Genomic DNA, 17,409 nt, shown 5'->3' on the forward strand with positions numbered 1-17,409 from the left:
TCCAGTAAACATTAAGTGCCAACTTGTGCATGTCTCTGAGAAAATGGTCCCTTCAAGGTAGAAGGAGTTTAATTGGTTTTATATAGACACAACAGAACAAGAAACAAAAGTCCTTTTATTTATTAAAAGCTTATTCGAAACTTTGACGGAAATAAAAGAAGAGATTTTTGGTATTTAATGAATGTGTTTTAGATACACAAGTGAAATCAATTGTTTTCTTCTCATATTTAGAATATTTTCATCCTAATTAAAATAACGTCCAGGAGGAAGTACTCCAGATTTAGAGAAACACAAGCACATAGGAAAATAATGATTCTGCCCAAGCTTACCCCTGATAAAATTTCTTTGCATTTTTATCTGGAAAGGCTGACCCTTTAGACTTTCAACCAACCTAGTTTATGATCTATCTTGAATGTCTAAAGAAAAGACAAGACTGAACTAGGATGACCAGCCGCTATTTTTCCTGCTTTCTTCAGTTTTGTTTTGTTTTGTTTTAGAGTGCTGATTTTTCGGGGCACCTGGGTAGCTCAGTTGGTTAAGAGTGCTGATTTTTGTTTTTGAATGGCATGTCACAGAAATTTATGGTACATAGTGAAAAATTCATGCTCTCCTGTATAGTTAATACCATTAATCAGGAATAGATAATCCCGGGCATGGATTACTGATGGATTTTGCTGCTCTTCCACCTCCTGCTATCTGATGTTCGGAATTCAAGCATTTTATTGCTCATTAAAACCCACACCAGAGTGGTTGAGGCACGTGGTGAAAAGCAAATCTTTTTTTTCTCTCTCTTTCTTACCTTTTTTTTTTTTTTGCTTGTTACCAGCTGCATTAAGAGAACTAAGGAGGTTCTGAATGTTGTGAAAAACGAGGTTCTAGAAACAGTTCTGAATTTCATATATTACTGCCTGTCCTCTATGACTATGACTGAACTAGGATTCAGACACAAGCTGGTATTCTAGTTGTCTGGTGGTACACAGTGGTATGGCTTTTATGCCAAACCCATATGGAAGTTTTTGTTTGATTTTTTAGCTCTCAGATTTTTTTAAACAAGAACTTTTATATAATGGGATTGTGATCTATCGCATTCCAAAAATATGATCGTATCATGTTTTCACCATACAGATTTCTGTCAATCTGCAAATGTGTGTTGAGCACCTCTGTGAGCAAGGCATCATCAACAGAAAGAGATATATACATGACATAAGCAAAGAGACAGACTCCTTTCCTATGCATTGCATTGTCAAATATAGCATGAGATCCTGGCTTGCAATCTGTGCAATTACTTTCCTTTACCTCACATAACAGAAGGGCACAGCTTTTAATATGATGAGCATTGAATGAGGTGCCATCGGTGGCATGTGGTAGGAACGCTTGTATTTTGAACTGTACAATACGTCCTAGCTCCTCTCTGGTAACACGCTGATTATAAGGGAAATATACATTGTAGGCTCCCCAAGGAATATTTAGCTCTTCATTAATATTTCTCATCCATATTACCCCACCTACTGCAGCAGTATATATATGCATCAAGGTAAGAGATCTCAGAAAAGCTATTCTTACCCATATGGTGACTCTTTTCATATTCCTGTTCACAGAAATGATAGCAGACCGGTATATCGTCGTCAGTAAACTTACACACCAAGGCAAAAATCATCAACATTGGTCTATGACTCTTGAAAGGTGCACAGGCTATCTTCAAAAGATGTGTGTGACAAGCACTACGTTTTAAAAATGTACTGTTTTATTTTTATTCACAGTGTAGGAGGGAGTAGACAGCTGGTAGGGGGAGGACGCCCACTGGTTTTCTCCAGTGAGTGGTGTGTGATTGTGAGGAGAGGCTGGGTGTAAGTTTCACGCAATCAAACCTTCAAATGGAGAAATGAAGGCCTCTTTGGTACCAGCTGGCTGCCTACTTACGACTATTTTGCTAAATAAACAAACAAACCTCTTAAGTTCTTCATTTGTATTCCTATCACCTTTGCTACTAGACGCTAAAAGCTAGGCACTGCCCCCACCCCCAACGCTATCTTGGAAAATGTTGGTTCTTTAAGAAATACTGAAATACTACTCTGGGAACATAAGACTACAAAATGACTTTTTTTTTTTTTTCCCCAAGGCCTGGATTTATTTTTGGGTTGTTGCATTGGAAATAATACAGATAATTTAGATGAGGGAGTTAGACTAGTATCTTTTCTAAGATTCTAGGAATCTCTCCCCAACTGGTAGATCATAACCATGTCTGTGAATTTTAGCAGTCATCTAGGGGAGCAGTTTAAAATAGTTCGTTGAGGATAAAGCTATTTAATATATAGACCGATTCCTGAAACTGCAGCTCTCCAAAAGCATCAGGATTCCCTACTTCTGACACTATACAAACCGTGGGCTTGTCTTCCATTTCCCCAGGGTGCCTGACAATATGTGGCCATGGCATAGCCCCACTTATGTGACTGCAGCCAGACACCAAGTACACTAAAAGGTAGACGAGGCCCTATCTGTCTATGTGTAAATATATAGACACGGTTTTACCAAGCACACATCACTTTTGGAGGGCCACACCTGCTGGGAACATTAAAAAGCTATGGAATTCAGAATGATAACATTGCTTTCACATTCTTTTTGATTTCAGCTCTGTTTAACCTCATCCCTGTGGGTCTTCGAGTGGTGGCTATCCAAGGAGTTCAAACCAAGCTGTATTTGGCAATGAACAGCGAGGGATACCTGTACACCTCGGTAAGCCTTTCATGGCGCTCATGCTTTGACTACTCTAGGTTTCATCGGATGTGAAATAAAATATGTTGCATATGTGTTATCATTGCAGATTTCTGTGATGAGGAAGAATGTTCTTGATGGAAATAACTCATTCGAAAGGACAAATTAACTTCCAGGGAAAGTTATATCTATTGCTAATTAATCATTTGAAGCTAATGTTTTTGGTATAAAATCAAAGATCCACTAAACTTTTTTGCAGATGATGACACTTGGGTTATTATTTTATGTAGCATATCATATAATGCTCTGTCCTGCTTGGCAGCTGTGGGAAGCAAAGCCATTTCTATAACTCAGCTCAACATACATTTATCCATGTTTCCTCCTAAAGAAATTAAGGAGACCTCTTCCTCAAATTAACTCTAGGACATGAAAGACAGTTCTGGAAGTGTGTCTATTTGTTATCTTCAGTTCAATTAGGTCACATTTGCTGTCTCTACCCTTGTTCCATCAGGCACATTTCAACCTCTCCATATGTGCAAATTCCTGCTTTTCCCAAGAAATACGTAAACAGTGTGGACAACAATTCAGTTAGGAACATGAGGCCAAATTAAGCTTTTGAAAAATGTTTAACATTTAAATACAGGCAGAAGCGGTACAGTTATCAGGGTGAGGATTTCATTCTTACAGGAGACCACTTAATCTATAAATACTCCATAATCTTCACTTCGAATTTCACATATTTTCAGAAGAGGCTAGGATGTTTAAAGTGGAGAGAACTGCTTGTCAAACTTCCCACCAGACAGCCTTCAAGGAGGCTGTTACCATGGCTGGAGAAATCTATTCCTCAAATTACCAGAGTGGTGAACCTGTAAATACTTGTGCTCTCGCCTGTTCCCTGAATTTATTGCAAAGCCAGGTGTGTAGAAAGACTGTTGGCAGACGTGGTGGAAACCATGTCGTAGCCCCGGTTTTCAGAGGCCAGGCTGGGAAAGAGGTGAGAGAAGACTAAGACCACAAAGGGCCCATTCATTTGGCAAACCGGGTAGTCTGTTTCATGTTACCATAGAAGATTAATCACCAGCATAATCCTCCAACCCTGGTCACTCTCTCTCCACTTCTTATCAGGCTATGGCAACGGTCTTGCTGAATAAATGCGGGGGCTTTATTATTTTTACAAATGAAAAATTTGGATTTATCGCTATATTCGTGGTATCTGTCACTTATTAATACATTGCCATTATTATAAAGGGTAGAAAAGGGGATTTGTTTTTCAGATTTGTGTTAAGGTTAGAGAATGTAATAATGCAGGATTTTAATTTACCTCATTTAGATCCACAGACTACCTCAACAGGGCCAGATATAAAAGGTAGGTGTCTAATGAAATAAATGCTTGTTTTCTGAAACTACTGTGCAGGCATGGGAAAGAAATGGAATATACAAAGCGTACGTTTGGGAAGGTAAATACCAGATGGCATAGAAACTAATTATTAGGAAATAATTACTGGTCAAGAATCTGGAAGGTTAAATTTTTTTAAATCTTGCAATAATAATTTTAATTTTGGAAATAACATTTAAGTTAGAGGAAGGAAAAAGTCTTGTAAGTTAGGTAATATGTCAGGTGCCCCCACTCAAGAAAATTAAGGCATTTGGTATTACATTTAAGGAACTGATGTCAAAAATTCATAGCCTACCATTCAAATTGACCAGTCTTTTAGCAAACAGGTAAATGCCGACATGAGCTCATTTCTTAGGAAGACTTCCCAGGAGGAATCAGCATTATAGATTGATGGGTTTCCTTTCCATGATGGGCAAGCTGATAGCAAAATGTGGGACACTTTGTACGCATTTCCCATTAAGGAAAAGGAACCTTAAGTAAGCATTTCCTGTTAAGGAAAAGAAACTGTTTTCTTTTTTTCTTTTTTAAAGATTTTATTTATTTATTTTAGAGAGAGAGAATGAGAGACAGAGAGCATGAGAGGGAGGAGGGTCAGAGGGAGAAGCAGACTCCCTGCCGAGCAGGGAGCCCGATGCGAGACTCGATCCCGGGACTCCAGGATCATGACCTGAGCCGAAGGCAGTCGCTTAACCAACTGAGCCACCCAGGCGCCCGAAACTGTTTTCATTAAGGAGAAAAGATGTCTGATTGATAACCCTGGAGTTCATATGGGGAAAAATATCCAGTTAGCGTGCTCCAGGAAGGAATCTGAATCTTCTCCAGGATACATTTTCCACTTCTTATTACTCCTCCTAGGTCATGGTTTGGAGTCCCTTCACCATGTTGATCACCCATTTCATTATCATTTAAAGGATAGAATCTGTCTTTGTGACTTTGACATCTTGTGTTGTTGCGACCAAAAAGCTACAGGAAATATTATGCCTTATCAAAAGAGAGAGGATCACTCTTCCCTTACATGAAACCATGGCCCTTCTACCGCTGAAACATTGTTGGGTTTGGACAATGACCTAAGGAGGAAGCAAAAATAAGGAAGTGGGGGCTACTGATGCGGGCAAGTAAAAAAAAAAAATCTATTAGGAAGTTATTGACAATAATCTTGGTGAGGAATGACTAAGGTCTGCCTTAAAGCACTGGCTTAAAGGACACGTATTCGTGAGCTGTTTTAGAGGTAGAATCATCAGGATTTGGTGGCCAACTGGATTTGGAGGGAAAGCAGGACCCCCATGGGTGGTCAAACATGTATGCTTGCCATTCACTGCACAGATGGACGTGAAGTAGCTTCAGGTAGAGACACTTTTTAAAATTTCCATAATGGCGCGTTATGAGGGGCCCTGGGGGAGAGGGAGAATCTTAGCTTTGGCAATTGGTTTGATGGTGAAGCTATTAACCAAGATGGAGAATAAAGGAAAAAGCAGACCTGGGAAAGAAGACACCCGAGGGGAGCTTGCTATAGATACTTGAAAATATGAACATGGAGTTGGAGAAAGATGTGAACTAGAGATAAAATGTAGGAGTTATTGCATGTAGGTGGTGGCTGATGCCATGAGAATAGTTGAGAGAATATGTAGCACAAGAAGAAAAGAGAGTTTGTCAAATAATAGTAGGGAATACCATCATGTAAGTGGCCAGCAGCAGAAAAGAACTAATTGTGGCAGATATCATGGTATTACAAAAGCTAAGAGGGGAGAGAGTTTTCAGAAGAGTCAGCAATGTGAAATGCTTCAGAGAAAATAAGTAAAACAAGAACTAGGAATATATCATAGGCAGGTCTTCAGTGGTCTTGACAAGAGCACTTTCAGTGGAGTAATGGAGACAGAAACCAGACTGTAGTGGGTGACTTGAGGAGTGAATGGGAAGGGAGAAGTAGAGGCAGTTTAGGTATAGCATTTCTAACAGGAGAGACATGAGTATTTAGAGGAGGACGCAGGATTGAGGGAGGAAAGCTTTCGGGCTTCTTTCGTTAAGACACTTGAATCTACTTGTTAGGTGAAGGGAAAGGGCCAATAGAGAGGAAGGAATTAAAAACATAGGAAATGGGATCCTGTAGGGAGTGGGGTCCTGAAGGAGTTGAGGAGACTGATGGAATTGAGTGTAAGTGAAAGGATTAGATTCACCTGGATAAGAGGGAGGCTGATTCTACAATAGGAGCCAAAGAGATGAGGACAGATGTGGACATAGGTGTACGAAGCCTGCAGATGATGGAGAATAAAGTTGGGGGGTTTCCAGCCCAATGACCTGCATATTCCCAGTGAAGTAGCATGAGAGGTCACCTGCTGAAAATCAGAGGCCTAGGGGTGGCACGAGTGAAGATTTGAAACAGCTGTTTTGGGAAAGAGGCGTGGAAACAGTCTAATGACCAGGGCTGTGTAAACCACAGCACATGGACCCAATCCATCCTATAACCTGTTGTTGTAAGTAAAGTTTACACACACCCATTCATTTACTTACGGTCTCTGGCTGCTTTTGTGCCTACAACAGCAGAGTTGAGTAGTTGCAACAGAGCCCTTAGGGCCCACAAAGTCAAAATTATTTACTATCTTACCCTTTAGCAAAAAAAAGTTGGCTGACTCCTAGTCAGACAGCGGTTCTCAAACTTAGCTACCTATTAGAATCACCTGGGGACCTTTAAAAAAATTCCAGTCTCTGTGCTACACTCAAACCAATTATATCAAAATATCTAAAGCGGGGTGGGGGGTCTGTGCATGAATATTTTCTAAAACTCCCCAGCTAATGCTAATGGGTAGCCTGGGTTGAAAACCACTGATCTTGGGCCAAGAAAAATGATTGCTGAATAGCACTGAGAACCACCCCCGCTCCCCCCCCCCCCGCTGCCATGAAGTCAGAAACCATGAATTCATATGCACTTTGTCCTTTATCTGAAATTTCTGATGCTGATATTTTTTCTGCTCTTGCAAACAAATTGACTTTACATTTCTAAAGGACTATTTCTTGCGATGAAGGAAAATGCTGATCCTTGGAAAAGCTCTCTTATTTCCTTGTATTTCTTTGTATACTTTTGCACTTCTGCTTGTACATCCCTCCATTTCTTTGAAATTCAGTTTTACGTTTTTTACCATTTTTCCCCCCTTTTGTCCATTACATAAGGAAACAATACCTCCGTGTTGTTATTGCTACAGAGATAGTAATTTATTTTCCATGATTAATCTCAGAATTCCCTCACTGCATCCTCCCCCCTCCTTTTTTTCTTGTTGCCACGGGGGACAGACTTGATGTAGGCTCAAGTGGCAGTGAGAAACCATCTGTGGCACAGAGAATCATAATTAGCCATTATTTCATAACATATTTACTTTTGTCGATGATAGAACTAAGGCTTTCTGGAACTGTAAGGAAATTATTATTCATTGTGCATAGAGAACTTTGTTCATACCTTTGGTTTTTCTTTACCACTAATGAGTTATACACAAGCTTTTGAGAGTTCCTCAAAACTTCATAGTATAAATATTTAATAGCATAAAGCTGTTTATAATACATATTTCAGAACCGGTTGAAATGAATAAACATTAACTACAGAAAAGCAAGGGTCTTAAATGTGAAAATATTAATAACATCCTGGTATCTGTTTTAATAGAGGAGTAATACCAGATGCTAGAAACAGGATAATAAACTCAAAGCTAAACCAAAAGCATTTTATTTTGATTTTGGAATGTTCCAGAACTCAGTAGCAGCCTTTTTACCTGCCTAATTATTAACCTCTCATCAACACTACTTTTCCATTTCCAGAACACACGGTGTTGCTTGAGTTGTCTGTCGGGGCTGGGGGCACTAACATGGAGACAAGTAGAAATCCTTTGACAAGTAAACCTTTTCCATTCCTATATTTCTAGAGAGGACTTACAGGAGTGATTTTACTGCCTTGTTTTATGGTCCTGGGACGACTACAGCAAATTAGATGCAAGATCAGAAAGCAGGTCTCTCTGAGAGTCAGCTTGATGCCATGGGAACGAGGCAGCGTGTGTCCCTGAGCCCAGGGGCCCAGGCAGACTTGAAATCTGAACTGTGGGGACCGATTCTGACTTCTCTACGGGATTATTTCCACATGCCTTAAATTTACCAAGTTTCTTCTCCCCATCACTGATGCTAATTTTGATGATCCAATCACGATGTTGTCTGATTTTCCACTGTATAGTTCTTGCTTTTTTTTTCTTTTGCAACTAGTAAACAATCCATTGGGAAATGCTTTGAGTAAATATTGGGCTCCTAAAAGCCCAGTTTTTAACATTATATTTTTAGGAATCCCAAACCTCTTTAGAAAAATAAGATAATCATCAAAAATTTGAGAAATGACCATTGATTCTTAGGTATGCCATATAAGTTTACCAATAGTTAAACTGAGGTAGAGAAAAATGAACATGTTTTTCACAAAGCGAGGAAGCATCACGAAAAGTAGGATCCAGCAGCAAAGGATTTTCTGGGCTTAGCATTCTAGTCACCGGCCTTAAATACCATTATTTAATGGAAGGTTAGTTTGTATCGTTTGGGTGAATTAAAATCAGTTCTGATAAATGTTTTAACTTCAGACTATGGGTGGGGCATTGGTTTATATTAAAAGGCCTCAGGTGCTCAGTACATTTTAGCTGTCAACTGTGAGCATACTCTTGTGCAGATTTGTTTTCTTTCCCAGATTTCAGCAAGTGACGATTTAAGATCTAATTTTCAGTGATACGACTTCACAGCTCTAGCCCATATTCTAATATAGGAAGGTTGTTAACGTTTAGATGAACCCCTCGATCAATTCAGTGTGACGAATGTCCTCCTAGCAAACGTTCGTAATGCGTAAAATGTTCGAGTTCTGTTCAATCTATATATCAGCAAATTCATATAATTTAACTTCTAGGGTTATTGTCATAGAGGCATATAAATTTAATTAGAATTAAACGGAGGGCACTGGTTTAAACATTATAACTGTTTAGGGAAGTGGGATTGACCCAATTATAAAAGGAAATAGATTTAAAATAAACACAAATGCTATTAATATCCAATATAGGAGAACATGATCATTATCAAATCAAAATTGATTTCTTGGATGGATTTTGCATAGAGCCAGTAGCCATCATATATAACACCCCTACAAAACTAGTAGACACAGATTCTAACATCTACTTAAAACCTTAGCTTCTTTGTATACTTCAGTTAATTCACAAAGTGTTGAATTTGATTTGTTTAATATAAAATTAGAAAAGGGATTGACTATGAAAACTTAGGTTCCCAATTTTGGTGCCCACATCTAACAGGCTATTTTGTTTTCAGTGGCCATGAAATTAAACATTTTTGATGGGCATTTTCGTTTCGGACTAAGGAGATTGTAAGGGTAATTAAATGCGTACACATATACTTCTGAGTGACATCACTAAAAATGGAATATGAAGAAAATGAAATTATCTTAAAGAAAAGCAGAGAAAACGAGCACATTTTGTCAGTCAGTGAATGGCTCTGCTAGCTCAAGGAGTTAAATGTTATGTTTTAAAGAGGCTTTCAGTTACCATGTTGGTGCTGTTGAGGGTAGAGGTCATTATATTTACTGTATTGAAAAATAGACCGTATATAGCTGTATTCATCTTCGATATTCCTTCAGAATACCAGTGAATCAGCATAATTTTCGAACCCAAAATACATTTCCCAAGTCACAGATTATTTCTCATGTTTAGTTCTCTTTGCATTTCATGGAAGTTTCATTCAAATGTGAAAGAAAATCTAGCTTGGCAGTATTTGAATATGAAATTAGATAAATCTGGTTGTTTGTACCTTTACAGTCAAGGGCCTTCTCTTTATGGTCTCCATAAAAACATAGCCCTGACTGGTAAATTATTCAGAGTGAAGGTATAGTTTCTTAGGTGGAAGAATGACTGAGGATGGTACTTTCTCAGTAATCAAGGAGACAATTGTAGTTGTAGCTAAATAGAGCAAGATTGGCTCCATATTCTGTTTTTGAGGCCAAGTTGAAAAAATAATCCAAATGAGAGGTCATGGGGCACATATTTAAAAGAATGTCTCACGGCTTTAACTCAGAAGCTAAATTCATATTTGTAAGAAAAAAGCCAGCCTCTTGGAGCTAAAGAATAAAGTAATTGGCAAGAACAAGGAAGAAGAATTTTAGCAAGTAAAGCCAGATGTACGGGGGGTAACTCATGCGTGCGCACGTACTTATGCACACACACAACATACATACACAAAGACAAATGGAAGAAACCAGTCTTATGTTCATTACTCTGTTGCTATTATGGGACTAGTTATTTTGGAATTCCCAAAATAAATCTGTTTTAAATATATATCCTACGCTGAACATATAATACCTTTGGAGATTGCTCTAGCACCATATTCGGTAATGCTTACTAGCTTTATAGAACCGAACAAATGAGACCTTTTAGCGACATTTCATTTAATTATCAAGTGAGTCTCATGACCTGAGTCCCTCCCTTCTTATTTGTACAATTTTAATCCACAGTATGGCAAAAGCAAACAGCCCATCAAGGCCTTTTTTCTTATTATCCTTTCCATGAAAGTTGTGTTTTAAAATAGTTTACCTACCAATCCTATACTCATTAAGTAGTAACTGATCTTTCTCCACCCCCCCCTTAGTCATACAACAATGTCTAGCAAAAATTTCCTTTTGTTAAACTAATGAAGATGTGTATAAAAAATAAAAACAAATCATACTATTTGTGTCGGACCTTTTGAATATGTAAAATAAGTGAAAGGGCCCAATTATAACCTTTCATGGATCCTCGCGAGTGTTAACATTGCCAGATTACCTAAGAAAGTGGATTACTTGGGGGCCCCGGGGTGGCTCAGTCACTTAAACATCCGACTCTCGATCTCAGCTCAGGTCTTGATCTCAGGGTCGTGAGTTCAAGCCCTGTTTTGGGGCCCATGCTGCTGGGCGTAGAGCCTACTTAAAAAAAAAAAAAATAGTGAATTACTGATACACAAAAAAATTAAAGGCGGCAGCACTGGTTTCAGTGGTTACCCCATTTAAAGGGAATTGTGACTTCCGAACAGGGAAACTTTAAATGAAAGCATTTCTCTGATCATTATAATAGCTGTAACCAAGGTTAATAACTGGCAAGCCCCTGACTAATACATTTAATGTGTTTTACCCAGGCTGAATGTGTGAATAGATAACATGTCTGTGCTAAAATTCTTACTAAGTTATTCATCAGATACTCTGATGCTAACTGCTTTTGACAGTCTGGATGTGGAACTGCGGGGAAAGCCTCAGTTGATTTCTTGGATAGATTTTGCATATAGCCAGTAGCCATAATATAGAACACCCCCATCCATAAGGGCCCCAGATGTGGATAGGAATTCCGGCTCAGCGTAGAGCAGGTGTAGCCAGAATTAGAGGGGATGTCCATTTTTACCCAAGAAAAAAATTAGTATAGATATTTGGAAACGTCAAATGTAAATAATAACCACAAGGCATTAACAACTTAGACAGCAATAATACAGAGGATGAAAAAAGCTTAACGGGGAGGGTATGAATCATCCCATAATACTTTCGTAATTGACGATGAGACCCCAGAAAGTGACAGTGATCACTTTCAGAAAAGAGATTCCAACTGGTAAAACTCCAATATATATAACAAACACTGTAACAAAAAAGCCTGTGCATAACAAATCCATTGCTCTAATCTGGCCACAAAATCAGCAAGGCTACAACAACAAAAGTGTTTTGGTTGTTTGTCTGATTAAAGAAGTCTCAAAAATATTGTGTAAAGTGTTCCCTGGTTCCTGTCCACGTCGTAATGATTCCCTGTAATGCAAGTGCTCATGAAAGAGCCTCTGTGCAGGCTGTTTGCACTGAAGAAGATTGAGGTCGAGCCTCCAGAAGACCTGGGAGCTGAGAACTTCTTTACTGTATCACAATGTTAAAGGCAGAGATCTGAAAGCTCCCTCCCCCCACCACACACACACCTCTGGTCTCAGAAAGCCCAGTCACACGTCTCAACTCCCAGAGAACCAGAGGCATGAGGTGGTCTAGGAGCTTTGTCAACCAATCAGTTACCAGCTATCCAGGGAACATCCCAAGGTACTAGGCTATAATCTGGCCACAAACAGTGATCACATTGCTCCATACGATGGCTGGAGTTTAGTCAGTTGTCCTATGTTCAGAGCCCTGATTGTTAATAGTTGATCTACCACAGTAAGGATTGGCATAAACCGTTCCTCCCCAACTTCTGCAGCCTGGCGATGCTATTTTTAGTTCCAAACTCACTGTAAGAAAATGCCATATAGGGAAACAATTTGAATGTCCTTGGGGATGGGGGTGGGTTGAGGGTGCCTCTTTATGGAAATTTACCAGTTGTACTAAATAATATATATTGGATATTTGGCACCACAGTCTTCAGCAGATCACATTAAGACCATGTTTATATGTCATGGGACGGTAAAATTGAATACAATGGAAAAATGGTTTTCAATTATATCAAGAAATGATGTAAGTTGAAGTGCTTTCAAAGTCCTGTAAACATGTGACTCCACTTGCATAACACAAGTGGGTTACAGTGGAGTCAACCAACCAAAGCCTCAAGATATGTCAAAGTCCACCTCCCATGTTTGGACAATGCCACTGGGAAATCTTCCCCTCCAGTTTTCTACAATTTCATCCTGCAGTAGTAGGCACAGCAAAGAGAAACGATGCTGACCTGTAGACCCAAATACAACTTCTTGGAGCTATAATATGCAACCTATATTAACACCTGCTATTTTGAGGAATACAAAGTACTTATTTCTCCAGAATGGAATGATCATTTCCTATCATGATTGCTGCAGAAATGGGGTAAGGTTTTGACTCTACCATCTCCTTTTGCTCTGAGATGCCTGTTACTCATGTTACTTCTCTCAGATTAGATGGGTGGTTACATGGGTGGTTAGCACTAGAGACATTAGGTGGATAAAAAAGCACATTTATGAAAGCTGTTTATTACATTTGCGTTCCTAATATCCCTCCCAACAAGGGAAGCCACCCAGCCAACTCATTGTGTTTCTTTGTACTCCTCTATTCCCAAATAGAATAATTTGCTCAAACAAAAAGTTCCGCTCCCAGTAGGACTGTCAATAAATTAAAGCGTTTGTATGCCACAAAGGTATTTGAATTTAACAATTCTTAAATTTCATGTAAAAGGCTCAGGAAACACTTTAACTGCTAGTGTCTCTGATCTAGGCACGAGACTTTATTTAAACCAATAATTAACCTTGAGAGTAGAGCTCAGCAGAACTATGATGGGTGGTTTTGCTCAGTACATTTCTTTGCTCTGGACCTTGCTCTGATTGCTGTTCACATGGAGGGCACGCAGAGCAGCATTTTATTGTACGTGGTGTGGAATCTCTTTTGGTCTGACTCCTCTCCAGATTTTGAGGTGAGGCTCTTTTCCTCGCCATAGCTGATCATTTTATTCACCACACCTCACTAATAGCATCTGTCTCGAACCTCTGAAACCTTAGTGAGACTAGCGGAATTTCGACATCAAGGGAGGTTTTTTTGTTTTGTGTTTTTCAATATCTCTAACACATTCTGGTGATGTTCATCAATTTGCATGAACCCCCACTCATGGTTCTTGCTTTCGGAGAGGTAAGGGCTCTGCCTCCGGGGGCTCGCGCCTGGATGTGGACGCACAGAGACCGTTTTATAAGCTGCTGGGCGGTAGTGTTGTTTTTTGTGTTGTGTACCATCAAAAATACAAAAAAAGCAAGCGAACAGGTGAGGAATAATCATAGTAAAGAAATGCAAGGATTCCACATGTGTTTGAAACAATTCTGGATTAGATTTGATTCACACTTTTTTTTTTTTTTTTTGCGGTCAGGACACCTCCATCTTGGCAGTGTTAGGGAGCTAAAATGAAAATGACATGCAGTTTCTTCCCCAAGGTTATTGGTACTGTGAGTTTCTGACTAGCCTCCAAGTGCTCGGTTCTACCCTCAGGGTTCAACAGCGTGGGAGCAAGTGGCCCAGGCACGTCAGAACGCCTGCCTCCACCTTAGTGCTAAAGATACGCCATAAGATTGCAGAAATTCAGTGAATCAGCAGAGATTATGGGATGGCACATAGTTTCAAATAAGTTCACCATCATTGCCCTTTTCCCCTAGTTTGTGCTAATATTCGAACAAGGAGCTTTACAAACAGGTTTTAAACCATTTGATTACCTCCTTAAAGGTCAGGTTTTCCTGTTGTTTCATTTAGCATTTTCTGTCAGAATATTTGACAAAGGGTTTTTTATGATAAATATAGAAGCGTGTGTACAATAGTCTTTTTATGTGGTCAGTCACCCACTTGGGAGGGGGAAGGACTTGCCATTTTTGTCAGAATAATTGTGAACTGCCTTAGTTTAAAAATTGGAACCGTGGGGCACCTGGGTGGCTCAGTCGTTGGGCGTCTGCCTTCAGCTCGGGTCGTGATCCCAGGGTCCTGGGATCGAGCCCCACATCGGGCTCCCTGCTGGGCGGGAAGCCTGCTTCTCCCTCTCCCTCTCTCCCTGCTTGTGTTCCCTCTCACTGTGTCTCTCTCTGTCAAATAAATAAATAAAATCTTAAAAAAAAAAAAATTGGAACCGTAATGAGATTTGATTGCTGCTATGGTAGGTTCTTGTACTGGCTACAACTGATACTAAAAAAAAAGCATGCTGGAAGATGGACAGTTAGTTGGTTTGGATTTTTACTTTGCTTTAACCACCAACACTTAATTAGGTGGGTTTTTTTATTTTTTATTATTATTACACATTATGGTTACACATCCCTGAATGGTGACCTAAGTCAACCTTTGAGAGGCTTTACAAATGTACAATCTAGCCTTTTTCTATGTATAACTAACTAACCCTTAAATATAGGTGTCATTTGCATAATTTGTTGGAATCACTCCTCTAATGGTATAATTTTCTTAGCTGACATTACATAGACTTCATCAAGGCCAAAATTCAATAACCCAAGAAATTCTACCAAGATATCAGTGTCATGTGTATAGAGGTAAAAGCATATTAAGCTCTATGTGAAGTGTGTCATAAGAGTATGAGATACTAACCCACTGACATACTGAATCAATAGCATTTATTAGTAGTCAAATCCTACTTTTTATATGGCTCCTCACTCCTCAACCTGAGAGATCTCAAACCTCACATGGTGTGTAAGAATCAGGGGAAATGAAAATAGGGCCCACTGTGAAAAAACCTGGCAAATATCTTCAGCAAGTTGCTCATTTCTGGCACATTAGTTAATTACTTCACAAATTGTTCATCATGTTCCCATTGCACTTTTATAAGCACAATAGCACTTCCTTTTTCTAAGTGTTACCAACATTTAATTTCTTAATGAATCAATGACTGTTTCATAGGTTATAAATTAGCATATGGATTCACCCAACCCAGTGGCTACACTACATTTTCAAACATTTGTTGGAGCATGAGGGAAAAATTGAACCCAACTAGTAAGACTTTTATTAAGTGATATATTTTCTCTTAGAGGTTAAGATTAAACTTTGTTCTTAAAAGTTAGCAGCAAGACATTAAAAAAAAATATTCTTTTTCATGGGGAGTTTAAGTATTACAGTAATAGAAAAAATTTGTCTTTTTTATTCGATTTTATTAAACCTCTCTTTGCTCTTATTGTTGCCACCAAACCTATTACCATTTCATCACGAACCAGTGTTTTCTTCAATATACTGAGGAAATTGATCTCTCAGGAAGCCGCATGCAGAGCTGCTATACCAGAATCCATGATGGGCCCAAAGTTCATGGGGGACCCGTGATATAAATATATTCTCTCTCTATAGGAAGATCCCATTTGAGAGGGTTTAGTTTGTGTCATGTCAGATAAATTTTGCTATAAAAAGAATTTCCGTTCTAAGTTTTCCCTGTCTCTAGGACTCTAAGAATTTTATTGAGACAGCCCAGTGTAATCATAATATTAAAATAATAATATTAAGTATGGTGATGTATTCATTTGGAGCCCTGCTGCCTTGCATCACAGTATGTGTAATTGACAAGTGGTCAAGAAAAACTATTGAATTTGGATTACTATTTTGTACTGCTGAATTAAATACAAAGTCAAATAGGTATATTTTGTAACAACAAATAAACGAAAAAACAGTAGCCTGAAATTCATCATCCTGTCTAATTTTTTTTTTTAATCACTATGGCCCAAGTTACACTGATAGGGTTCTTTGTCCTTGTAGAAGTTGTCGGTATGTATGTAATCTTTATATATTAGGCATTGCTGCCCAGGAAATACTAAGTGGCTTTCCTGCAAGATACATGAACTTTTCTTTAGCTGTTTCATAAGTCTCAGTCTTCCACAGAATTCTAGAATCCCTGCCTCTGATAGGATCTTGTGGCAGATTCATAGAGTTTCCAGAGTTTTTCTTGCTGTGATGTCGACAGTCATTCCCAAGGCAATTATGTACCATAAGTGGTCATCCCACGTTATTCAAGGGAAAATTGTTCCTCTAGACAGTTTTGTTGTATTTCCTTGTGGGTGCTAAAAGAAGCTTTCTGACCAACTGAGTTTCAATTCCTGCTTTTAGTTGAAATTTTCTTTTATAAGAATACCTAGTAGTTCATTTTTCCCTTCAGGTGTGACATTCAGATGTCAAATGGGAGGATTTTTTTTGTGTGGTTTTGCTTTATTGTTTTGTCTGCAGTCATTTTCCTCTCTCCTGAATTGCCCCTGGAACGACTCACTGCCTCCACATTTTTATTTAGCACAAGCCCCTCGATAGAAGCTAGATTACACATCCTTTAAAGCCATACTCAGTTTGGGCTTCATTGAGTTAATTGTAAATAGAGAGATTTAAGAAGTATCTGATAACATCAGACTGTTTCCTGGTAATGTTACAGCCTTATAAAAGCCCATACAAGCGTCCCAGACCCCTCACTTTGTGTGCGCAGAGTACAAGTGTAATATTTTCACGTACCTCTTGTATTGCCCAGATGTTTCTTGTGTGCAAATCTAGTGCCCCCCAATGATATTTTAAGCTATTTGTGGCTAAGAATAGTGCCCTCTCCTTCTTTTATGTTTCCTACAATACCAAATTAATTACTGAAGACCCAGTAGACCCTCTACAATTAATATTTAGTAGCTAGATAGACGAAAGTTTTACTGTGTAAGAGGCCAAAGATGGAGAGTAAATAAATGATTTCTCTCTTTTACATAATAAGAGAGGAATGAATCAAGAATGGTGCAGTTTAGTAAAGAACCATCTAGAGATCCAGTTTACATGTGTGTTTCCATGCGTG

General features: G+C 38.8%; 1 protein-coding gene across 2 annotated transcripts in view; it reads left to right on the top strand.

Annotated features, from left to right (window-relative positions):
- The window catches only part of FGF13 (fibroblast growth factor 13), a 71,736-nt gene that overhangs the window by 9,876 nt on the left and 44,451 nt on the right, over positions 1-17,409 (top strand). For both annotated transcript variants that reach the window (XM_044911591.1, XM_044911590.1), the window contains exon 3: positions 2,630-2,733. In XM_044911591.1, the coding sequence (XP_044767526.1) occupies positions 2,630-2,733 (104 nt within the window). The remainder of the gene's footprint in view (positions 1-2,629; positions 2,734-17,409) is intronic.

Source organism: Neomonachus schauinslandi, chromosome X, assembly GCF_002201575.2.
Source record: "Neomonachus schauinslandi chromosome X, ASM220157v2, whole genome shotgun sequence".
Classification (NCBI taxonomy): Eukaryota; Metazoa; Chordata; class Mammalia; order Carnivora; family Phocidae; genus Neomonachus; species Neomonachus schauinslandi.